The sequence below is a fragment of the Solenopsis invicta genome, chromosome 8, assembly GCF_016802725.1.
Source record: "Solenopsis invicta isolate M01_SB chromosome 8, UNIL_Sinv_3.0, whole genome shotgun sequence".
NCBI lineage: Eukaryota > Metazoa > Arthropoda > Insecta > Hymenoptera > Formicidae > Solenopsis > Solenopsis invicta.
This window is the reverse complement of record NC_052671.1, coordinates 5,567,003-5,593,332: the sequence shown is the minus strand read 5'-3', so window position 1 is coordinate 5,593,332 and position 26,330 is coordinate 5,567,003. Positions and strand designations below refer to the sequence as shown.

General features: G+C 47.4%; 2 protein-coding genes across 5 annotated transcripts in view; one reads left to right on the top strand and one right to left on the bottom strand.

Moving 5' to 3' along the window:
• LOC105196654 (netrin receptor UNC5C) overlaps positions 1-26,330 on the bottom strand; it is a 295,574-nt gene that overhangs the window by 138,744 nt on the left and 130,500 nt on the right. The window lies entirely within an intron of this gene.
• Positions 10,431-26,330, top strand: part of LOC105196640 (netrin receptor UNC5C) — a 33,038-nt gene continuing 17,138 nt past the window's right edge. For both annotated transcript variants that reach the window (XM_011162675.3, XM_026135106.2), the window contains exons 1-2: positions 10,431-10,931; positions 21,071-21,312. In XM_011162675.3, coding sequence (XP_011160977.1) covers positions 21,231-21,312 — 82 coding nt within the window. In that variant the 5' untranslated portion in view covers positions 10,431-10,931; positions 21,071-21,230. The remainder of the gene's footprint in view (positions 10,932-21,070; positions 21,313-26,330) is intronic.

Here is a 26,330-nt window from a genome sequence, read left to right as displayed (position 1 = left end):
GGAAACAGAAGACGATGAATGGAGAAATCTCGAGAGTATAAAGAAAATTCTCCCGTAAACTAACGCTTTACGTTCGTCGCTGGCGAGCTGGAAAACGTACACCCATTGTACATTCGTTGAGGAGCGAATTAAGAGCGAATAGATTTTTCCACCTATTTCCATCTCCTTTCCTTGAAAGCGAGAAGGAGACGAAAAGAAAGAAAAAAGGAGAAAGAGAACTCCAGTACCACGATAGGTAGACAGAGCACGCGTACATGCCGGCAATGCACAAAGAGCCCGGTGTTACCCCGACGCATTGTGCAACGGTCCCGCAATCCATTGCGAGAGCCACGGGACTGTCAAGAGAGCAGTTCCTGGCCCTCTCGAAGAAAGGAAGGAAAAAAATAGTGGGGCACGAAACTGTTCCGCCGGCCACACGACTCACGAGCGACGACGTCAAGGTAGACTGAGCGCCGGTGACAGAACGAACCGCGGCGAATCACGTCGGTGTGAGAGAGAGAGAGAGAGAGAGAGAGAGAGAGAGAGAGAGAGAGAGAGAAACGGCGACTTCCATGCGGGTCTGCAGCTGTCAGATAGGGCGGTCCTCATCGGTGCGCGAAATGAACGAAATCTGCACCTGCGATGCGAGTACAGGTCGTGGGTGTGAACGTGGAATTTTTTCGGAACGTAGATGAGAGGGTATCGAGATGTGCCGGCGTCGCTCCACCTCTCGACTCTTTCTTCTACCTCTGTCACCTACCATTCTTTCTTTTCCCTCTCCCCGACCAAGAACCATCACAGAGAGGACAGACGGACTTCGGACAACCCCATCCGTCTATTAATCCGACCTTTTGTACCCACTATCGATCACTCCCTTCGCGCTCTGGGGGGCACTACGTATCTCTTCGAACCCTCCTTGATCTTCTTTCTCCCCGTACCATCACGCTAGGATAATTTTAGGTAAAACCACACGCTGCGTAACCGAAAGTCCCGCGGCTTGGATCGTGAGCCGCAGGAGGCACTCGTCGGTCGTGTATTAATTATGTTAATTATGCCAGACACTGGTCAGGTCTGTAACGAGAGCCGCGGAGAAAATATCTCGGATGGATTTCCTTCAGATATGATGAAATCAAGTCGTGTGGAGAGGATTTTATAGAAAATAAACAGCATGGGCACGTGGAGCTATTCCGGAATTCGTGCTTCGACTTTATCACGTAACAAAGTTGTGGAACGAACAAAATATCCCTGAAGTTTTGAGTTAATTAGACGTGCAATGAACTATTAAATAGCTCGTTCAAATATGTATCTTTTCGAAACATGTTGCATAACTTGCCGGCAAGTTTTTAATTTAGCTCTTAATATTAATCTTTCTAAAATTTCCAACCTCTCTATCTCTCATCGAACTTCCAGGTATCGTATAACCCAAGCTGCAGAAAAATCGATTTCGTTAGATTTCATACTAACGATACGTGACTTGAACTCTCGTAACTTCGAAGGAAATTGCACCAATAACCGCTCGTCTCCTCGAGGCGGATAACTCATGCGGGCAAAGCCTTCGAGCATAGGCACCAAACGTATTGAAACGTTTCACAAGGGCCGCGCGGGGAGCACGCAGGGATGCCGACGCGCATTCACGATTGCATAAGTAGCACAACGGCTGTATAAAAGCCTGTTGCACAAATGCATATCCCGCAGCGAGAGACCAGAGTGATCGCCGAGAGCCTACTCGAGTTACTTGCCGCCGTTCGCCCGAGCACTGCTCACAATTGTGTCGCCCTACGTGTGCGCGCACGTAAGTCCTATCATCTCCCTTTTTCCTCCTGCCCCTCTTCCCCCCCGCCTCACCCCTCACAAACACAGACGACTCGCAAACTATCGTGTAATAACATAGGTGCCGTTGCGGGGTGGCTCGACATTTTCAGAATGAAACTACGTGGAAGCGCCCGCGTCGCGCGAACGAAACTCCCCTTTCCTCTCTCTCGTCGATTTTCCTGATTATTATTATCCGCGGTCGTAAACCGTCGTCGATACAATGGAACTTTGCAGCGAGCTAGAGCTTTGGACGCAAACGTGCGTGCACGCGCGCTCACATATGGTAGTTTAATGACGACAACCATTTTATACACCATTGGATAGTCCATTGTCCGCCTCTAAGCGCATAGAAGCGCGAATCGTAAACTGGCGTTCGTGTTACAATGCGGATCTTTATTTGCATTACGCTTCACAAAATTACACATACAGCCGGAGTATTCTTCCAATCAAACAACAATCAACGAGTATTACACAACACTTCATGTCTTCATAAACTACAAGAGACACACAAATTCTCCCTTCTTTGCAACGTCACATTGAATATTAAATGTATACTATCTCATTTTATACATTCATTTGCTTTATATACGAAGATTAATGTCACGATACGAGTCAAATATACGTCTATATTTACTATATTCTCAAACAAAAAATCTATTTTCTATCTAAATATCTAAATAAAAATGTTTTTAGATAAAAAAGTGATCCTGTTTGTTGTTACATTAATTTTCTTGTCCCATCTGCATGCATATATTCTGAATGTTTAAATGATAATAATAATATTTAAAATATTTCGCGCGTTATAAAAATACTCGATCTACATGTCGATACGACATTCAAAAATCAAACTCCCTAAGAATCAAGTACTTGAAAACTAGTGGTATACTACAGCTCGGCACGCACCAGATGCGTCAACAATCTCGTAACAATTCCATTATATCACGGCACGGTCGCAACAATCGCGATAATAGGCATGAGCGTTCCTTCACGCGGAACGTTCACGTCTCTCGGGCATTAGCGAGCTAATGAAACGTGAGTTGGATTCGAATCCGTGGTGTCGCGTTTCCGGAAGCCGAGAGGGGTCTGCCACCGTGCGTCCTGTCGGAGCGAAAGGAAGAACCGGGACAGACGTTTGCGGAGAAAAAAAAGAGAGAGATTGGAAATGAAGGGTGTGCGACGCAGGGTGGGGAGAAACCTGATCAATTTATTTATTAAACGTTTTTCGTGCCTTTGTTGGGGCTGCCGAGTTCCCACGGGAAATACGAGGCGCTTAAATGAGTACCGTCGGCGGTGGAGGAGGAAGAGGAGGTGGAGGCTGGAGTGAATCTCGCCACGAGAGGGAATCGTCGCAAGGTGGGAAGAGGTAAGAGCGGGATCAGGCACGGATACCCTCTTCCTAATGGAATCAGCGTGGAGTACCGGCGGCCACCAAAGGTTCACGGATACAGCGAAGCTCACGCCGGATACGTCGTGTGGCGCGCGCGCGCGCGCGCGCGCGATAGCTTGAATTTTCGTCGGTGGGACACTCTCTCTCTTTCTCATGGACCTTTCCAAGGAGCGCAGGCGGTGCTCCTGAGAATCCGTGCCGGTGCGGGAAAGGACACCGAGAAGCAGGAAAAGAAGTGAGAGGCCGATTCTTCTCCCGGGAGGAGACAGCGGTTCGCCATTAACGCAATCTAATCGTCGGGGGTCCCTTAATAACAGGTTGGCCTCGAGTTCGTCGGAAGAGCTGCAACCGCGCCCCAAGGAAAAGAGAGACGATACGTCGAGGAGAGGCACCACCACCGCGCGAACGAAGAAGGACGAGAGGAACAACGTTAGACGCTGCGCGCGCGGCCTGAAATTCACTCGTTTTCTCGGATACCATTCTACGCGAGAATCCTCTCTCTGTAATCTCTCAACCGGGGCTCAATTAATGCTTAACGACAAAACCGAGAGGAACCCTCGAAAGAGCGGTGAGTGGTGCGTGGGACCGACGAAGAAGCCCTCTAAGAATGCTGCCTCGAAAGATACCGCTAATTGTAAAGCGCCCTCGTACCGCAAATTGCCGAGCACGCGTCCGAAGAATGCGCGTCGAATCGCCCGGATGAGTCCTTCTCTTCCTTCCTACCGTTACGAGCGTATCGCCCATCGAATGCGCGTTCCCTCGTCCTTGGGCGGATCAGGTTCATCCTCCTCCTGTCTTCTGCGGCGCTTTCGACTTTCCGTCGCTTCCATTGTGCTCCGCCGCTAATTGAAAATCGCGATAACGCTGCGCTATACGGAGAAGTAAATAGCACGTTTGGATTGATTGAGTTTATTGAGTGAGTAGACACGGTGTAATGTTCAATGATACAGTCTGAATGGGAGCCTGATTGGCAGGCATTCGGCTGTGCGAAAGTACGTGATCGTTATATGAGTCTCGATTCTAATAATGTATAATTGAAGTAAATATCATTTTGCTTTATCACACAGTCTCCTCGTTGTCTTTTCAGAAGCCTCGGTCTAACGAGCGGTTCTGTTAGCCTCTCGTAAATACCCGCGAACCGTTGTTATTATCATGATACCTATTGCTGTGAGGTAGACCGTTCGTCAATTGAACGTTAATCATGTAAACATTCAGACTTGCACAATTTATCGATACGTTATTTAATATTAATCGCGAAGGAAGACAGAAATCTTCGATAGAAATCTCATTCTCCACATTGCACAATATAATTAATTAGATAAAAATAAAATATTTTTCTTTAAATGTTAAGAAAGACGTTTCTATGATAAATCATCTATTGAATCAAATTTATTGAATTCTGCACTATCACAAATTGCACTCGAATATCGAAAAATCATTAGTATAGCCTTTCCAAATCGCTATTTATGTACACAATGGATGTTGTACAGAGATGTGCAACAAAATAATAACTTCTTTCCCCTGTAAATTAGCTCTTAAACAATCCAACACAAACGGATATCTATATCTATACGGATACAATTTGTTGCACGATTCTTCCCAGAATCCCGTGGGACCAAGAGAGCTCTGTCATTATCTCGATAGGTAGCGGGGACGCCGCCCAGGGAAAAGCCCAGTGAGGCAGGTGCAGCAGGGGAGAGGATAGCGCTCAGTCATAAGTAGAAATTGAGAGAGGGGGAGAGAAATATCTCGTTTCTCTTCTGAATTATAACTGCGCGGGTCGCGCCGGTATAAAAGTCCCAGGAAAGGTAAATCAGCCCGGCCGGCCTACCGCGGTCCCTTTAGCGTTACATTCGAGATAATTCGCCTCCTAGGCAGCGCTGGATGCAATCTGCCAGATTGTGGGGCACATCGAAATTGCCGGGTTACAAGGCAAGAAGTCTTCGTAGACTGGGCTGGGGAGTCGTCGGCTTTCAGAAAACCAACGTGCCATTAGCGGCCGGTCTCCCTCGTCCGGTCGCCGATACCCCAGCGTGCACAGGCGTGCCGTATCGCCGGTAAATAATGCGCCGCGAGAGGGTGTGCCCCTCTGTGAGACAAAGGGAAGAACTCGGGCCCCTTTTTGTTTCCTCGGTCCGAAGATCCTGACTTCCTAAGTCGTGATCGCGTCGCCCCGTTTCCTGGATCTTCTTAACTCGCGTCACGCGGCAAAGAGGCCTCACGGATCCTTTTCATCGCCAGCGAGCAATTATTCTACGTCACAGAGACCTTCCGGGTGATTAAAATCCGAAGGGGACGCGGAATGATGTATATTCGCAAAATAAGCCGCGCTTCAATAATCTCGATATTTCCTCCGGGAAATCTGGCCATAGAGTGTTAGCGACGTTAATAGCAAAAGCAGAGTTCTCGTAAATAATTTCTCGTTACCCATAATTTGGAGCGTTTCGACAAGAGATTCCCGTCGTAAAATATTTAAACAAAGACGCGTCGGCGTCGAATACCAAACGGTCAAATAAAAATAATCGTAGTGCCCATAAAGACCGCAGGTAGAACAATCGTAAAGATCACGGTAGCTATAAAAAAGACAATCTGCTTTAACTATCCTCCCAGTCCGCGTATCGCCCTTTAATGTAGAAATGCCGTTCGAAGGATCGGTCATCATTCGAGCCGAGAGCGGAGATCGAATTTATGACTGGCACGAGTTTTATACGTGGGATACCAGAGATTTGTCGTACAACTTATCGATTCCATTAAATACTATTAGCGACGTGTATCACGAGAGACGTATATACCCCGAGGAGCTGAAATCGATTCACTGGACATGCTTGCCTACCTACCTGAGCACTCCTCTCGACCGGACCGAAAATATTTTTGTTTTAGATGGGCTCCCAGGAACGGAGAGATCCTACCTTTCAGATAAAGGACTCAATCTTCGAAGGACTCTCTTCCTCCTCGCGCACGGTCAGAAACCCACCGTCAAATATTTCGAATGCATCGGTTGGACGTGGCGTATTCGTCTTCTGTCTTCGGTCCCTTCGATATCTTCCGTGAAACCCTCGAGACGCCTCGTAGGGTCCATCGAGTCAACGTTTTTCATCTTGCTCTTTCCCTCTCGGTTGCTCCGTCGCTCTCCTCCTTCTACCTCGGTCTCTCTTTTTTACGAGAAAGCTCGAATTTCACTCATGGGGTCTTCGAAGAGACGGTCTCGTAATTCTAGATGGGCGACATCGATTTTCCTCTTGAAAATTAATGGACACGCTGACACGCGCAAAAAGAAAAAAAAACTACTCCACGGAGTTTTCTACGATCCTATCGCACGTCAATTTTGTCAAAGCGATCATACGGCATCATCGATGAGTCGCGCTGCGTTTTTCTTTTTCTTTGTCCTTCTTTTCTCGACTCGACGGGTCCAATTTTATTCTTATATTTATTGCATAAGAAAATCGCGCGGGCGTAAATTGTATTTATTTATTAATAAAATGGGAAATAAAATGTACACAATATGCAAGAAAAATAATATAAAGACATTTAATAAACATATTTAATAAATATACGCACTAAATATTTTATGCTTTTATCTATATGAAAGAAGGGAATTCCGAGTGGATATTCTTTATACTTTAATCATCTACCTGGATCATCATCTGAATTCTTATAATACAATATCCTATACATATTTATGCGGAATATATGAGTTTTTCTGTTTATGTAAACCCGGATCGTTTTCTACCCCCGAGTCGATTCAACCACAGAATTTCGGTCTGGTTTCTCGAAGGGGAGGACGATAGAGGAAGCGCGGCGGTGAGGGGGCGTCTTCGAGTTCCGTTGACCTCCTGGCGAAACGAAACGACCTTACAAGAGTTTCCTCTTAAGAAAAGCAACTCACGAGAGCGAATACGAGGGTCTGAGAAAAAATATTCCATGGCTTGTTGGACGAACGTTCGACGAGGTGCTTCTAGGTGAATTCCGCACGAAGAAAAGATCCGAAATATGCACTGGAAACTCTTCAATTGACAGTTTCCGGCTGATTAAGGACCGATTTCCGGTTAGTTTTTAGAGAAAGGTTATACTTTAACGATACTACATAGCGTCGCATCATTAAGCGTACAAAAAGAATCTTCGAAATGAGAAAATATCCTATTCGTGGGCGTCACGTGCAACCGAGATTTTCAAGAACGAGTGCGTAACATGTGTTACCATGACTGGCCAGCCCATTTCTTAGCCGTAGTCACTTTGAGAGAATCACAGAACCTGTCTTATCAACATTCTTGAAAGAAATCTGGTGAAAGTATGCGTTGTGAATAAAAACATAAAAGTATCTCCATAAATATGTCAACTCGAAGCGATAAAGAACTAATCATTTTCTCTCTAGCAAATATCATAATGAAAAGCTATTATTCATCGTAAATTTATACAAAGTACAAGATCATTAATCTTTTATTGTATTTTTTTTGTGTAAGCCACTAGAGCCATTCGTTCCTCACTAAGTATTTTACAACGATCATCATTAGTTGCTACCACACTTCTTTTCGAGAAAGGTTACGGCGTTCCAGCCCGAAGACGAAGGCATAGCTTTTCAATGGACTCGTACACGTAAGACCTTCGGAAGACTCGGGGACTATTTCAAAGGCCTGTATCATGGCCCAGGCACATTCGCCCCCCGCTGTTAAACAACTTCGTGGCGGCCAGACGGGAGGGGGTGTGGCACACAGTACACCCCCTGGGATCCTGCGGTCATCCCCGACCGTCGGCGGCCTTTAAAGCTTCGTGCACAACGAACGTGGTATTATGCAGGCTCGAGACTACGCGTTAGGCCGTTACCGAACCGCCCTATAATGGGATAAAAATAACCGTGTTTATATAGGATTACGAGGCGATCACACATACGTATACATTTTCTCTATTCGAGACACTGTGTAAAACTACGATAAAAAGAGGGTTCTCTGGTAGGGGTACGCAATTTTTCATCTCCTTCCCGCTTGTTATTGTCTACCTAGAAGGATTCTCATTTATCGATTAGGAGTCGTATGACAGAGGGATATGAGCGAGGCACGCGCCACATTATGTTACCGTCGTCAGGATCAGATACGAGATTCCAAGTAATTATGAATAATGAATGCGCGAGTCAAGCACGAGCCAAATAAATAAAGCTATAAACGTATACATTTGAATAGAAAATTTTGTTTGCTCTCTTCAATTCGTTTAATCGATATATTTTACCGCGAATAAATTTTAACACAGCTGTAACAAATCGACGAAAATACGAATAAATTTCTGATATTTAAAATACTGAAAAATAAAGTACTGACATTTTCTCATAATTCATTTTTACTTTTAGTCTTCAATTCCTGTATTTCTAACTTAAAATATCGGTGAACTGTCTTACAGTGCATCCAAATAGAAAAGAAATTTGTAATTTTTTATCTGCGTCAGAGACAAACATTCAACACAGATCGCGTGAGAGAGTAACCCGTCAAAAGAGAAGAGAAAAGAAAAGAGCGCACAACGAAAATTTCAAGTTTCAGTGAAATACTGTGGAATATCGATCAATTAGACGAGCCCAAGATCTGGCAAACGAGATTGCACTTAATATAATATATATATCGCTCCATAATGGCTATATTTAAAATTAAAGAGGTTCTTTCTCGTAAAAATCAATTTTCGGAGAACTTACCCCTCCAATCTTCCCCTTTGCATGCATTCTCTTTGAGCTGGGGTGAAGAACAAAGTAGAAGGGAGGAAGAAAAGAATCGGGCTATCGATGAAACTTGTATGTTTGCTTTTGTAACGTATGCGTTAACGAGACATACCACAGAGTTACGAATATTAAACATCGAGGATTATTTGATTACGGACTCGCGAATTTGCACGAATCCCCTTGCTACGATTCTCCTACCGGTTAACGTCATTTTCTTTCTCATGCGTGCGCACTCCCTCTCTTTCCTTTGGGCCGTTTCTCGCGAGCGAACGCCATATCGCCTCTCTGTCTTTTCGGTAAACCATACGATCGCCGGCTGGAGCGAGAGAGAGAGAGAGAGAGAGAGAGGGGGGGGGGAGGAGAGACGAGGTCAAATTGGGAAACGCATGGAAATGAACGTTATTAAATTGTTCTACCGTGACGCCGAATCCACCCGCAGACATAAATTGACACCGACAACGTCGAATTAGGTGCGGCGGGTTGTGGGGTCGTCAGATTGGTACAGGTGAAACTCAACGGGCGTGTATTCGCGCCCCCCGGATTCCGCGAGTGCACGCATACACCTCCGCGACGGGGTTAAATTTATGTTATTAATGGATTTGTTTGCGGTGCCCCCGCCGCGACAATCAATATTTATTTATCGAACGTAACGACAAGTACGGTCACGCCGTGCGAACAGGGAAAGAACGATTAGGAAAAATGGGAAAAGGAGGTCGGAGGGCATAGACAAGGGGCATCGCAAATAAATGGTCAACGTATTTATTTTGTGAAAAGACAAATTTATGCACCGGCTAAAATGGAGCGGATTCTATGTTCAAACCGAGCCGCACTGTCAAAGCGAAAAGGATGGCTCTTTGGTTTCCTAGATTTTCCTTTTTCTTCGGACCTTTCTTTGCTCTCAAGCAAAGGGCAGCAAACAAATGAGAAACTTCTTTCTTCGCTTGATATATGACTTTCGGTTTCGGTCGACAATTACGTTTCGTCCAAAGGTACAAGTTTTGCAAACTTTAATGTAAAATATTCTCCTCTCCAACGTACCAGTTACCAGTAGTCTCATCATGCATTTCTAACGAGTACGCGTAACCATTCGAATGTCCCGAAATTTGGCCCTGCGGGGTCCCTCGAGTAATCGGGAAACAAGCAACCTGGGCAAACATTGTAGCACGCGAGGGCACGCAATGTACTACGACAAATGGATAGAATGAATATTTGACAAAGTCTGCGGCCATCTCTCTGTACACGGAGGTACGTTCCGCCTCGTGCGGCAGTTCAGACGGTACTCCGCAGCATCCGCGTGTACAGGAACGACTGCGGAACAGCATTCACGCTCCCACCAATACTCCTCTCCTTTTAGCTGCCTCTCCGCCTCCACCAGCACCTACACGGTTTCGCCTCCGCCGTTACTACTGCCGCCACCACCATCACCGTTCACCACCACCACCACTACCACTACCGCCGATACCTCCACCACCGTCAGCAACCTCCACCACCATCACCACCACCACGTTCGCCCAGCACCGGCGCCCGAGAGGCGAAGGGCCCCGAGGTTTCTGCGCTACGAGTCAGTTGGCCGACATGAGCCGCGCGTGCTGGGGCTCTTGGTGTTTATCCGCTCTTAACGGCTAATCCCGAAACGCGTACCCTCGTACATTGGGTCGTGCGCGTGCACTGTACCGCCCGTGAAACGTATACGAGGGGTGAAAACTTTTCTCACAATTCGTACCTGTGGGGAGAGACTTTTTTCGCGTTCGATTTTTTACTCAGGTTCCAATTTTTGAACAGCGTGAATAGTTTTTCCGTGACGAAGGGGACCGGTGCGCTCCTTACGCGTCGTCGGATCGGTTGTCGGGTACGTAAACGGGGATCGATGTGAAATTTTCGGCTGGATCAGCAAATGAATACGTGTCTCGATGATCGTAATGTTCGGAACTAAAGAATGACGTTGAGACGCGCGGTGTAACGAACTTGCAACGATGATAACACCAGTGTCAGTGCAGTGGGGTTAAAGTGCCAGCCGGTTTATGGATAACCACGGTTCGCTGATTGGCTCCACGAGTAAGTGATATCCGACGATAGTTGTGTAATGCATAGCGAATTTTTCTTGTACCGCGTCGACCCAGGAAATGTGTCGCGATAGCCTATGCAAAGTAGCACCTTTTCCCCGAGACGCGGCCAGAAACGTGATACAAACCTTGCGTATAAAATGCTGCCATTTGCAAATGATAACGCAAATTATTTCGTACAATAAAACTGTGAAATGGATTAATAAAATAATATGCATCGAGATCGTAAAAAGAAATTCTAATTTCGATATATAATATATTCCAGGGATTCCCAAAGTACGGGTCGCGAGTGCATTGTGAGCCGATTTTTGGTGAAACACGACAATTTTTCAGCTATATTAGGAGTCGAAATCAAATTTTGAAATAAATTCCTAATTAATTATTAAATTCCTCGCTTCGCGGCGAAAATTATCAACAGAAAATGAACGCATGCCTCAAACCTTTGTACCTCATTTTTGGAAAAATTATAATTCGATAAAAAGTTAAAAACAGAAGGATCAAAATAGTATACATAATCAATCAACCTCTCCTCCCACCACTTCCCATCCGCTTTTCCATAATCTTTGAAGCTGATCACAGATGTTTATGTTTTAAAAAATGGGTGTCGCGATCCACATAAATTTGGGAAATCCTGAATTACATATTGAATATAAAAAAAATTAAAATATTTTTCTATTTTTTTTTTTTTTTTTACAAAACTTTACATTTCTCGTAATGAAGATGTTTCAATGCTGGAGATCGGTCGTAACATTTCAGATAACTAATCGAGATAATTCATTATATGCTCTCGGGGGACTGGGAATATTTTCGATTGATTCCGATGGCTGCACATTTTCAAAAGCCCGCTAGGGACCGAGTCAAAAGATGAACGTTAACATTTAACCCCTGCACTCCTGCTGGGCCGTATCGACGCGATCCAAAAGTTCCCCGGGAGCCTATTAAAAACTTGTAGCGCATCGTAAACTTAGCTCAACGAGACGAACCTCCCCCTGTCCTGCTTATTCCAAAATACCGGTTGTTACGATGCGCGACTCGATGATCACTTTCCGATATCAACTACCGGATTTGCGCGAAACGGCTATAATCTTCAAACCGCATGCGGCCGCTGTTGGTCTGGCAGATTAAAGTACGTAGTATATTATAGGTCTGCGCACTAAATGAATGAAGTCGTTGGAAAAATTACACGAGGCGGCATTAACTCGCGATATACGCGATTACTTGTTGCTTCATCGGGGCTATGTTTATATTCCTTTATGCCTCCGGCGTGAGACTTCACCGAGAAACGAAATACGCGCGGAACGTTTACGGATTATTCCGAATCCATTTCAGTTTTATTGGCTAAAGCGATATGCTCGGGGGTAAGCTGCGTGTAAATAAAATGCAGTCGAACATGTCAATAAATGGCTCCCGAGCGATCGGTAACCACGAAGAACGTACGCGAATACACGCACGTAATCGTTAAGTATTCTCCCGTATGCACCGTCGAATAAAGATTTACAAGTATTCGAGGGCACTTACTAGGATTACATGTACAGGAGCACGTTCTCCGACTCTTAACGGCGGCCGTAAGTTGCCGGCGATTTACAGGCCAGATACATGCCTGCATCTTTTACCCGAAAGGTTTAAAATTGCATTCGCATTGCTACCTACCCCATATTTATTCGTAAATACGCGAAATATATACATCATACGGGGGGAAGTTCTCTGCGAAGGTCTGGAGATTACCAGATATCCATACATGCGCAATGTCGATTCTCGATAAAGCGGCGCTATTACGTCGTTAGATTGGCTGGATTGTCGACGGTGATTTGCAAAACGGTCGATTCAATTACAGCCCCTTCAACGGTATTCCGGTAGGACGATCATATCTATCGTTTGCGATAGATCGGTACGTTTGCGCGATTATAACGAGGGAAACGACTGCTGAAAGCACGGCATTATCTCCAACAAATCGGTAACATTACGCTTCCAATTTTATACGGCATTTATTGACTGTGAATCTTTAGTCGTGACACTCACGACCTCACGATCGCTCGTAAAGATCGCCGTCTTTGTGGCACGGGTAAATCGTTTCGGAGAGAAAACGCCCGATGGATCATGGCGCGTTTCGCTAAACGCCATTAATTAACAATACCGCACTATCTCTTTAAACTGCAATGGTAAAATGTATTAATTATATCAATGGCACTGTATTAATAATTACCGCTACTCATTTCGCGGAATCATCTCTGTCGAAATATTTTTGCGTATCCACGCACAATAGGAATGCTAACTAATTACACCGCGCGCATAAATTCCCCAATAATACGCGCGTAAAAAGAGAACGGAGAGAAAGAGAGAATAGAGAAAGCTTTGCGGTTTCTATCTCATCGTAAAAACTCACGCGCGACTAGGATCAGCCGATCGATAAATGCGATCTAGAGCAATCCGGTGACGCATGATTCCGCCGTGTATAAATAACTCTTCCCGCAGCGCGATACGGAAGATCGAGCAATTTTACAACGATTACAACAGAACAGACTCCCAGGCGCTGACTAAACATCTCGAACGATCGCGGATCTCGAACGATCGCGTCGGCGGCGATTGAAAACGTGAGAGACCTTATTTGACTTTATTAAGCGACTAACCGTCGCTCATGGCGATGATCGTCGCAGCGCGGAACCGTGTACCGCGTAGAAAAGGGGTTCTTGAATATAATGAAGTGGAGCGCGAGGCGCGCTATGTGCCGATGGATCCCTTTATTCCTGCTTTTACTACATTAGTCGCTTTCTGTAAATACACCGAGCGCGACACGCGCACGCTTCTTTGAATGTTCCCGTCACCGACAGAGGAGAGTTTGCCTTTCAACCAACGTTGCCTTCCTCGTCCGCGTCGGTTCCGTATCGACGCTTCAACCGCGCTTTTAACTTCCGCTTTTCTTCGCGTAACAGAATGAAAATAATTGTTACACCGAGACGGTTCGCTCTTCTTACAAGTTGCTCTCGTGGATTTCCTATGCAACAGCTGAGAGTAACGAATTGAAATTATAACAGCGCTTTCTTGCAGTGGGAGAACTTGATAAATCTTAAATAAACGTGGCTGAATAATGTGAATGCGCCTCGTGAATGAAGCATACTAATATAATGTTATCCGCTTTTCAATCTTAATAGTCTAATTAAATAGTGATCGACTAAAATTAGAATGCCATTACTTTGAATATAACGAAAATTAGTATGCTATTACTTTTAACAATAATTTCAAGTATTGATCGGCGAACTTTAGAAGCCAATTCATACGAGAGCTTATATACCGCTTCTCCTGCGCTTCCTCTTAAAGTGCAATTTCAGCTCATTGCCCTGAGTGTGTGTATGTGTGTGTGTGTGTGTGTGTGTGTGTGTGTGCTTCGCGCGCGCTTTATAATACGTTCGTTGAAATTTCCTCCCCACCCACAATGAATAAAAATATCACGTCGGGATATTCTGGAGTGGAAACTATTACGCGAGACCTACACCCTAGAATCTCCACGGGATCCGTGTAGAAGCCGGCGGCCGGGCCGATACTCCCGGCAGGTTAATACGCCATTCACACGCGATATTATTCGCGGAAGGTTACACATTCGTGCGCATTGGTCACGTTCGTGTCGGGTCCGACGATTTTATGCAGACGTCTATCATTTCACGTCGCCGCCACCGGCGTTTTCGTTCGAGTATTTCTCCCTCTTCCTCCTTTCTTTCCTTCGATACGCTCATTTCTCCAACTTCCGTTCTCGCCGTGCGATGATACGTTACACGTGCCCGAGTCGAGGAGATCGCCGCGCAAACGCTCTATCGAGAAAGACGGGAAGTTCGTACGTACGTGCTGGGAGTGCGTGAGCCAGCCTGCCAGGCAACCAGCCAGCCAGCCGACGACGATCGTCCCCGCGCTTTCCGTGCCTCGACCATTAAAAACTCGGTATGGTCCCGCCCTTATCTCGCCGTCAAGATCGACGAAGCCTGGGCCGCCACGCAGAACGTCATGTATCGCGGTTTCGATCGGTTCCCTCGCAGGCAACATCGTTGTTGCATTCGCTCGAGAGAGAGAGAGAGAGAGAGAGAGAGAGAGAGAGAGAGAGAAAGAGGACCTCGCGTCGTCGAATGGGGCCCACCTGGCACGCGCAGAGCCCCATCTGCGGCGGCCGATTCATTCGAGGCCTCCGTGAGAACACCAAGTGCCTACCTGCTCCGGACGGGCGCGCACAAAGGGTCCAAGAGCCCGGTGTCCGCGTGCGAAAAATATATTCACGCGTCGACGAATTTCGGCGGTGGCGAAACGACCGTGTCTTCGGGCCGGACCGATCGATCGAACGATCGATCTTTAAGGGGTCCATTGGTTCGGTAACGGCGTAATCTGGTCGGAGAACACGGTCGATACAAATCGAGAAGCGGCCGAATTGAAGATGCCGATTGAACGGCGCAGATGGGCAGACGTTAAGCACTTTAAAGGATTATTTGATTGATCGATAACGATGGGGGATAATCTAAAGAGTTAATGTACGAAGGAAAGAGGCAAAAGTGAAGATAATAAAGAAACGAGCAACTTCGTTTCATTCAAATAAATTTGCGATGACGAAACGCTTTTATCCCTCCCTCCGAGAAGTATCGGACGGAAAATAAAACTACGAGGATAAAAATACCAAAGTAAAATCGTGTTTTAACGATAACTGCCGTGTCTGTAAAATTTTAATAGCTCAACACAGATCTCCAGATAAAAGCACATTGAGAGTTTCTCTGCCGATACCTCAGAGCTTACTGCAGAGGTTGCGCGCGGGAGAAAGACGATGGAAAAGTCACGCGCGACATGAAAAACCTTACGGAACGGAACATCCGCCGTAAACAACCGCCGCGCCGACCAACTTTTACTGTACGCGGGGATTTCTTATCGCCGTAGATAAAATCGAGGAACTTTACAGGCCCAGGAGAGGGGAAAAGGGGAGGGGAGAGAAGGGCTCATCGTTCTTTACACGTCGTAATACCCGAAGGCGCCAAACGCCTGAAAAATCTCAGGCCGCGCCGCGCGCGCAAGAGCTTCTCGTTCGCCGATATATGTGCGGTCGAGGTGAACGGCGCGTCGTCCTCGTTTCCTCCGTATCTCCCGGCTTCGTCGTATCGTGTGCATAGCTCCATCGCAAAGCTGAAGGAGATCCCGCCCGGGGCGATCGTAGTCGCATTGTACTTTATATTCATGCAAAAACGTCGAAATAACTTGCAAGCGCTGCGCGCGCTCGCCCCGCCGCGCCGCGCCGCGCCGACCAAAAGCCAGGGCAAGAACGTTTGATCCTCCATCGAGAGAACCAAGGAAACGTGCGCGATAGTCTCGCGGTATATTTTCAGCCGGTTCTACCGCCGCCCTTCTTGGCGTTCCTGTTTGCGAGATGACTACGCGCAAAGGAGCCGTGTAGCCGCGTTACATAGCCGCCGTGCCGCGCCGCTCTGTGCGCGAGCGATGAAACGATCAAAGAGCAAAGGGAAGGTGTATTTCGGTGTTTGGCCGAGCGCTAGAGGAGCTGACGCGGCGCGATGCGACGCGACGTTGAGCTTTCCATCCCTTTCGCCCCTGGAACAGCATGCCGTGGCGGTATCCAATTGTCGAAATGAGAGCTTTGAAAGGAGAGCCGTGGACTGCTGAGCGCGAATCGAGAAAACTCCTTTGGCTGCGACCAGATCCTCCTTTGATCCTTTCTACCTGGATGCCTCCGGAATCGTGACATCGTTGCTCACCGCGCTCGATACTCCGCCTCTGCCTCGCCTCGCGCGAGGAAGTAGTCGCGGAAGTAGTCCGCGGATACCGCGAGGCTTGATTTTACGGGTTGCACTCTTTTAAATCCCTCTCGCGACTCCCTTTGATCTCTCGAGTTATTACGCTTACTTTATGTTGGAAGTCGAAGCACGCGCCGCGCCGGAGTTTTACTTCGCTACGCGGCGAGCAACGCGACGCGACGCGACGTTGTGCGCGAGATAGTATCCTTGATATACTCACGAACAGATAATTTATGTTGTGTACCGCGATCCTCTGAGTAAAAGGTCTCACCGTGCATTACGATTGAAATGCCGTGTGGTACAAGCGCGGAGAAATAATTTTCTTTCGTAATCCGATAGCGTATCGCAAAAGTGAAGAGGTCACTAACTACGTCGACGGAATATTGATATCGCAGAAAAGAAGCTTTTTATTCGCGGCCAGACGCGAGACGTACGTACCCGCGGAGATCCATCCCGTTATAGACCATTAATAACCACTAGAAATCGATAACCACCATCGACACGTCTTCGAACATCTGCAAACATCTCTCCCAACAATACAAACGCTTTTAAATCGCTGAAACATGGTGCGCCTCAAAGGATACGACTATAAATCGAATCCTCCTGCCGCAGGTAGTCACGTATTTGTACAGGTTCCACGAAATCGCAGGTTTCCACTCCCGCGGAATGAATCATTCTTGCTTTCGACGTCGTTTCTCCTTTTCATCTTAAACAAGAACGATATTTGTATCTATTATACATGCGGAGGAAAAAAAACGTACGGGCTGATACGATCGATCTGATAGAGAAATAAAAACCAGCGATGATCTCTCCTTGATTGAGGACGATTCAAGATCGAAGGTAGATAGAGCGCGTGACCGATCGAGTTCGTGTGAACCTGGCTAGACGCATCTGCCCGTTGGCTAAATAACAGCCGGCGAGAGGAGGACCGGTATCCGAGAGGAATCTACGTCGCCAACGAGCGTCGTGGAGGGAAGACGACGTATGTAAGCACGAAGCAGAGACCAAGGAAGAGCAACGCGCGCGGCGAAGGAAAAGAAAGGCGATATCCTCTACGTGCGGTCTATAAAGACGCTGCGAACCCACATCCCCGCGGCCGCCGCGCCGCGGGGGAGGTTGACATGTTTATTTCGCTCCGTAATCTTCTCGGATTACGTTACCGAGAAGCGCGCGCGCGCGCAAGAGAGAGAGAGAGAGAGAGAGGCGAAAAATGGAGAGAAACAAACCGAAGAAGGAATAGTCGGCCTTTGGGGCGGAGTTCTGGATGGTACCCTGGGGCTTGACGCATGTTCCAAAGGGATCCCTTGCGGTTGTTGGTACATCCTTGAGGAATGTTCACGCGGTTTTCGCGGATTAGTTTCGCACGTTCGTAACGTATATGATGTTCCGCGGAAACTATGTTAAATTACAACGCGCATCGACGCGTTACGTGTTCTGCGGAATGCCGACCGAACAAATGAAAGCAATGGAGAAAGTAGAACCACTGCACCAGCCACTGAACATGAACAATCATCAATAAATTATTCAATGAACTATTCAAGAAAAATATTAAAATAATATTTCAAAATAATAAATTACGAATTAATTGATACGTCTTAAATCTAATTTTCATACAGATTTGAATAAAATATCATTTTTCATTTGAAAATGTAATTATATTAAGTTGTTTTTTATCTGTTCGTTGACTGGTTCAATCTCCGATTTGTGCACTGACCCTATTTCTATAATACACATCCGTGCAAGGAGGAATATAGAAACCAAAATTTCGCATAAAACCGAAATCCGCGGTTATTTTAATACCCCAGGGCAGCTGAACATAAAATCCGTTCATTAAATTACCTGATTATTAAGACGTTAGAATTTATATCCAACGGACCTTCCTAATCCGGCAGGATTATCCTCCGTTTATTGCCAGCGAATATTGGACTACCGAAGCATCCGACTTCTCTAAATAAAATTTATAACCGCATCTACCCTATCCGAGCCATCTTTTTCCCACAAGCACACATCGTTCACCTCCATCAAAAAATTCTCAAAGGTGTGACCATATAATAAATGTGTATAATTCCTGACCCTTCTGAATTGAGAAAGATGAACCGCGTCAAGAACCGGTAGCTGAATCCTTTTGGCCAAGTCCAGTCTGGTAGTTGCTCTATCTGTTGTCATACGATACTCGAGATGCATCGCGAAGATTCAAACCGCTCTCGTATCGCGGCTCGCCTTCTACTCGCTACGAAAAAAAAAAAAAGAGTATCATCTTCGCTCGCTTCAGTCGTGAACGCCGACGATGTGCGCCTATATTGCGCCACAAGACCCTTACCTGAATAAATATAACGAAAGAAAAGGGGACGGTAGTCGGGTTTTCCGACCGAATGGAATCCATGACAAGCGGATTCGTGTCAACTGCAGTGTGAAATGCCATGTGGTCGCTGCGCATGACGCAACGCCGTTCGCCGTCGAGTGTTTTAAACCTTTGAATGGATAATACCGAGCGCGTTTATAAATTGAGTTCTCGTCCTGGAGGATTAGGACGAGCCCGAGATGGGAAATTTGTGTAGGGTACCGCGAAACGTGGCCACATAATGCGCGGTGTGTTGCATGGATCTTCGCTGGATTATTCCACGTCATGAATCTTCGAGGGCATTTTCGACCTGTATACCCGCCTATATACATGGTTCGCAGCAGTGCACACAGTGTTGCTTAGTGGTTTCATCGATTTTCAAGAATCTATTCTGTTGATGGAAAACACGAAAACCGAAATAAACACACAGACGCAAACTCGTTACGAATAAAAAAGAAGATAACATTCGCTGCAGGCACAAGAATTCTTTAAAAACGAATGAATCCCAGCGCGAAGAAGTTTTATAATTACTGAAATAATGCGCGGAGATCGCATGTTACCCATGTATTAAAAATAATCCCGTGTAACCCTAACTTAATTATTTCATAAAATATCGCTGTGAATGACGATTAAATTTCGTTATCGCGGATTATTTCCGGAGCAAAGCTTATATCGTGAGCGCGCAACTTAAAAAGACGATTTAGTATTTTTTTTTCTTCGCGGCGTATTAAATTTCACCGCCATTCCTACTTTATTCCATTGCGTTTGCTCACGAGAAAGCTGCTGTACAACGGCACTTACAGATGTAATCGAACATCTAGCGAAAGACCTTGACGAACGACATTGATAAACGATCCCTTAGTCGCGTTTCAACTAACCGACTCGGCGGGATCGTGTAACAACTCGGTACTAACAAGCTTTGCATATACGCACGCTAAGCGTGTTCGCGATCATACGTTTCTGCGCGAATTTTGTTGCATGATATGCACACATCGCGTGAATTTTAAGCATCTCGTTGGGAGTAGTTTTAAGTATCGATCGATAAAGCGAGAATAACTCTCGCGTAACACTCGCGCGGGAGTGTAATGCCCCATGGACAATGATGTTGTTTAAATGGAAACGTGGGTTGATGCGCGCGATGAAATATGCTGCTAAAACTTCATTGTAATGCGCGTTTCAAACAACGCGCTCAAAAGTGAATTCTAAATCTCATTATGCAAAGTCGGCTCGGGTAGGGCTTTAGACGCATCACGTTCCTTCAAATTTTGAATCCAAAAAGCGGTATTACATACATATTCCGATAATCCTGAGGAACCGCGTATTTCCAGTAGACGAATCGCGTTTAATAATTAATTCCGCCGGTTATCGACCGGAATCCTGTCCTCCCCCCTGAAGAAAGGCAGCGGTTTTGCGTTCGAGGGAGCCATCGAACCTCGTTGGGAGGGAAAATTACGCCCTCTCCTTTACCCGCGCTTTGGCTTTCCTTATGTTCCTTTCACGGTGGCAACGACTGAAAATGAAGGCGCCACGTAAGAAATTTCGCGTGCGCGAAAGTGTCTGCCGTCGCTGGAATATTTAAATGGCAAGGGCTGCCAGCTACGTCGTAAGTGGCACTCTCGACTTTCCTAACCGTCTTTTACGCTTTCCGGTAGAAACACAACGCCGTGGCAGCGGTGGCGGCGGCGCGACGACCTAACCGACGACGTTAAACCCGTTTCACCTCGATACTTCGTTGCCCCGTTGCGTGCGAGAGAGAATTTCCATTTTGTGTAAAGAGTAGCCTTCCTCACACAGCGTACATGGAAGCGAAATAGGTTGCTTTATCGTACTTCACGAAATATCGCTAAACGCGGTGTGCATTTCATTTACGCTCTTTACACCGAAAATACCCAAGATTTACGGCGCGCGCGATCATACTTTGCGTCTGCGTCTGCAAAAGATTACTTTCCAGAGTTAACCAAAGCGAGACGATAGCGTTGTGTTGTAATTAAGCCTTGTTTTCCATTTATGTTACAGGTGCGGGCTCGTATCAAGCCGACGAGTGGCCAGTGTCGGGTCGAGTGACGTCGAGTGACGGTATTTAAGTGTTACTTCGACCGGAGGTCTTTGCCTCCTCTTGCCACCGCGCGCGAGAGAGATGAACGAATGACTGACCCGCGGTGATCCGTGATACGCGATGAGGCCGAAATCTTGCTCGCTGTTCCTGTTGTTCTGCGTGATTCTACCCGGAGTGGTTCGTCCCTTCCCATCCGGCGAAGGTAAATAAAAACCTGCAGTCGGGAGTAAAAGCTCTCCCGTCGCCGCCATGTCGCGTCGTAAAGCATCGGGCGGCGGCGGCGGCGAGGCCGTGCCGAGGCAGCCGAGAAAGACAGGATCTCGTAGAAGATCGTTAAGTTCGCCATTTAACTCGTGCCGAGCCTATAATGACCTCTCATCCCTCGTGGATTCGAAGAGCCGCGACGCGAGCAAGCCTGAATATCCTCGCTCGTCGAGGTACGCTCGCGCGCCAAACGCAACATGCCAGCACCACTTTACGCGAGTTCTTCTGCGGGCACCCGTTTTGCACGAGAGAAATTACTGTTATGTTGTAAATTACGTTATGTCGTTACGTCGTTGATGGAACGATCGCTGATCGCATTAATTTGCGGGCCGAGGTTTTCTTACATGTGCTCCAAGAGTCGTCGACGATGTCTCACGCATGCCAACAGTTGCCATCTCAGCGTCGGCGAAACGCGATGGCTAACGAATGGCGTCTTCCGCCGAGTTTTTTTTTCAATAAAATCCGCGAGGAACGCGCGCCTCGGTAAATAGCATGCTTACAAGCGGCACGACAAGCTACTTAAAAGTATCATCCATCCGTCGACGGTCTCTGGACCGCGCGCGGTACTCGTCGAAACGAGACGTGATACACCGTGACTCGGGTATTTCGCTAACGACCGCGGGTAGGAAACCGAAACGGAGGCATGCCTTTTACGAGCTGCGAGGCGCGGAAGGAAGGTCGAGTATCGTAGCTAGAAGCATGTGCAGCGTTACGAGCGTGCGTTACGGACATATGTAGAGAGGAATGCTCCGCCGCGCCGCGCGAGAAAGAGACCGAGAGAGATTGCTAATTATACGGCGAGGCAGCCTGACTGATTAGTCGTCGGTATAACCGGCCAGTTACATTACACCGGCCCGTTTTCGATGATGGATTACGCCTTCCCCGGAGCTACTTTTAAGCGACCTCCTGGACTACGTGGAAATTCCCCCATCCGCCGGTTCTTTCTTCAATCTTCCGCTCCCTCGGAGGGACACCGCGCGGCTAACTAATTAGCGCGGCCTCGACATATCATCGTCATCGTCGTTCGCGTTAACGACGGATTGTATCTACCGCGACGCAGATACTGTTCCGTACGTCCCCGTGTGCGCGGCGCCCGCTCCGCCCGCGCCGCCGCGCGTTAACGTAAAAAGGGTGCGCGACAATCAATCTCCGTTAACTCGGGACAAAAGTATCGCCCGCGACGTCTCTCGTCCTAAAACAAACACGATCCCAGTAATCCATCTTCCGTATTCTTCCGTCGACACGTCTTTTTCACGCATTGTCCAAATTTCGTCCCAAAGCAGCAGCGTCGCTGCTTATCTTTCGCGAGCGTTTGTTGACTCGTGTACCGTGTAACTGTTTTCCCGGTAATCTGACAATCTCTCGAAAAGCGGATGTGTATGATTTAACGCCAGGCCAAAAACGACACGATACAATTACGACCTGCTCACCATCCTCTCTTCGAGTCCCTAACTATGTAATCTTGGTCATGCACACGTACGCGACTCCTATCCACATTTATCCTTACGTGAAACGCGCGTTGCCCACGCGCGCGCACAACGACGGGAACGAACGGCGCGCCGCGCCGGCTTGAAAATATTCGTTTTCCATTCCCCTAGGTACGTGCTGTACAATAGAAATCGCAACACAGCGCGCGTACATACACATGGACATGCACAAACGCGCCGTCTTCCTTTACTCATTTTTCTTGCGGTGCACGGGGCAGATAAATAATTCCCATTCTGGCGCGCATCCTCGTGATGGAAGCTACAACGAGCGGCGGCGGCGGCGACGGCGGCGTCTCGCCGTATTCTTCGCACGGTCACCGATGCAAGAAATCATATCTCATGTGCGTCAGTACACGTGCTCGCAAAGTGTGCTTTCCATTTCTCACGCATGTCTCTCGGATAAGTAACAATTATCCTCAACAAGCATACGTCGCGTTTTCACGAGACAATGCGGATATAGTAACGCGGTTAAAATCGCTACAATATGTTCTTCGCGTGAAAGCCAACGTATGTACAATTTAGCCGTCGCACTAAAGGCTTTATTGCAGGTTGCATTCCCTTAAATAAGATATAACGAAGCGCTATTGGGCCGGAATGCCCCGCGTAATGACACAGGCGCGACCGCGCTGCACCTTTCAGGCATATGAAAAAGATTGCGATCTATTCACCAAGTCATCGCGTGTAACTCGGAGATAATTGCCGCTCTCATTATTATCATCGTTACGCGGGAAACAAGCCATAATGGCGATATACTTAGCCGCGTCAGCCGGCTGATAAATAACAATTACGGCCTCTGACCTCGTAATAATTCCAGCGAGAGTTACACGCTCGTGGCGCCTATCGCGTCTGACGAATGCGTTCCGCAACGATCGGCGAACTCTCTGTACAGCTAGGAGTCATCGTCGACGTCGTCATCGTCGTCGTCAGGCAGAAAGTTGCGAACAAACGGGTTGCGAACAAACGGCGCCTATCCGCTCACTCGCAGACCGGCCATTCTCCTACGTGCAACTTGCCGGACGAGAACGCGACGTATTATATTCACGCACTCACACACGCGCGCACACTCACGCGCCCATGTGAATAATTACCCTGACGATTTATCGCGACGTGATATCGCGTCATAATTTCGCTGTCTTGACTGGTCTGGCGCTGCTGCCGCCGCGCGGCGAGAAAAATATTAGCCGCGTTAATAATTAACGGTACGCCCGCGGAGAGGAGGTCCCGCTCCAGCGACTCCGCGTTCTCACGTTTTGTCGCCAAACGCGGTAGCGGCGGCCGCGCAGCGCCGCGCCGCGCCGGTTTCCATTCCACCATCACGCTTCGCGCGGTGGCGACGTACAATTTTTCAACCGCGCTCGTTATCTCGCAACCGACGCTGCTGCCCCGAATTTCACGTCGGGAAGGTATTCGGCTCGCGCGAGACAGCGGGACTTTTTTACGACGCCGGTTTCACCGGACAGGCAGTATCACCACCACCACTGCATCTTTTTGCTCGCTCGCTCGCTCGCGCGCGCGCGCGCGTCCGCAAATCCTACCGTAAGCTCGGACAAGCTTGGGTTCTCGCGCTCGTACGAAGCTTGAAGCTCGAAGCTCGAAGCTCTCCGCATCCGCGCTCACTGTGTGCGCGAGTATTAAATTTATGAAACCGATAGCGTCGCGCGTGCCTCGGCCGAAAATTTATGTTCCGCGACGCGGGATTATGCGGAGAAATTGATCGTTAATTCGTGCACCGCTCGGAGTTGTTTCGTGATTTATACCGGAGCTTAATAAGTACGATGCGCGTAAGCGTGAGGAAGGGGAGGAACACCTCGCGCAGCTGCGAAGAAGAGGCCGCAACAGCGGAATTGATTTTGTGATCGACGTTTTTACGACCCCAATAAGGATAACCCCGACAAGTTTCACCGTTGTAACGGATCGAGATATCTCGGAAAAGAATTGTCCCATTGCGCGCGCGCGCGCCTCGAAATGAGCTTCCTTAATCGCGCGGCATAGTCAATTACGCGAATCATGACGAATCGGTGTACCAGCAATAGTAACGGAGACGGCGTTTCTAATCATACCTCACGAGATGATCACGCTATAAATCGCCGGGCGTTATATCATCGCTTTCACGATCAGATTCGTTATCCTCGATCACAGCGCGGCGCTTACACGTCGGGAGAGGATAATAGAAGCCCGCGCGCTCGCGCGCGAATGCATCGCGGAGGCTCGAAAGGATCCGCTACTCACGCCGGCCGACCGCAACCATCACCCTCCTGCTTTGATAAGTATCATAAGTAAATCGCGATTACCGTTCGCGATATATAACCCGGCGATCATGGACGTAGCTCTGGTCGCAATGTGCGCTGGGAGCCGAGATCTGGTCTCTCTCGCAAAATCGCCATGGGCAAAAATGCAAAAGCCGCGCGCTCGCTCGATCGTGCAATCATCCGCTTGAATCCACCAGACTGTCTCGTCTCGTTGGACCCGCCGGAAAAAGCATTTCTTACGATGGGGCAGGAAAGAGGGAAGAAGACAGAAAAAAAACGGCAATCGAGAATGAGAATGAGAACGAGGAAAGGAGAGGAGAGTCTTCTTAATATCTCTCGTAATCTCTCATCGATACCAGGCCGACCGAAGAGTCGACGCGATTCCTCTCCGCTGCGACGAAAGGTCAGGTCAGCTTTAATTATCGTAAATCAAACGAGCGGCCGCCGCACCGTGCCGGCCAAAGAGGCCCGGAGTTGCGCAAGCACAATTATTGTTGAAATCGGAGAGAATATCGGTGAAAAGAGGGGAGCGGTTACCTCACGAATATGCGAGGGAACGGTGATCGTGAAATATCGGCCAATCAGTTTATGTTCTACGAGCGTTCCTCGTGAAGTCGTGATCTTGCACGATGAAATTCTGGTATTTTTTCGCGAGATTATAGCGCATGATTCTTGATTATCGTCAATTAATTAACGTAGTTATAAATGATAATTGTAAAAAGATCCGAGAGGAGAAATATAAGAATGTCGAAACTTTATCTTCATCTTGGTTTAATGTCGCAATTCCTTTAATTAAGCGAAATGGTAAAATGTAAAAGTAGATTTTCATGTTTAATAGCCTCCCGTGTTATTATGCGTTGTAATTCACGCCGCGAAATAAAAATTCTCGACGATATCGGATCCGATTTATGAAACTCATCTTACCTTTGTCCTTTTCATCGCGCTTTTATCTCGAACAAAACGGAACGGATCACTTGAATGCAATTTCATTGCGGAATTGTAGGTCGTTACGGGACGCGCGTTCGATGCAACGTAACTTTTAGCGATGAGTCCGATAATGTTGCGCCGAGCGCGAATTTTCATTCAGTTCTAATGGGCCGGAACCACAAAAGGATACGTACGTGAAAGAGTATCGAAGAAGTATATCGGCATGACGTATGCGATTCGACCTCTCGCTCTGTTATCAATGCACCCTGCGAGAAGCCACCGCGGGAGGTAAC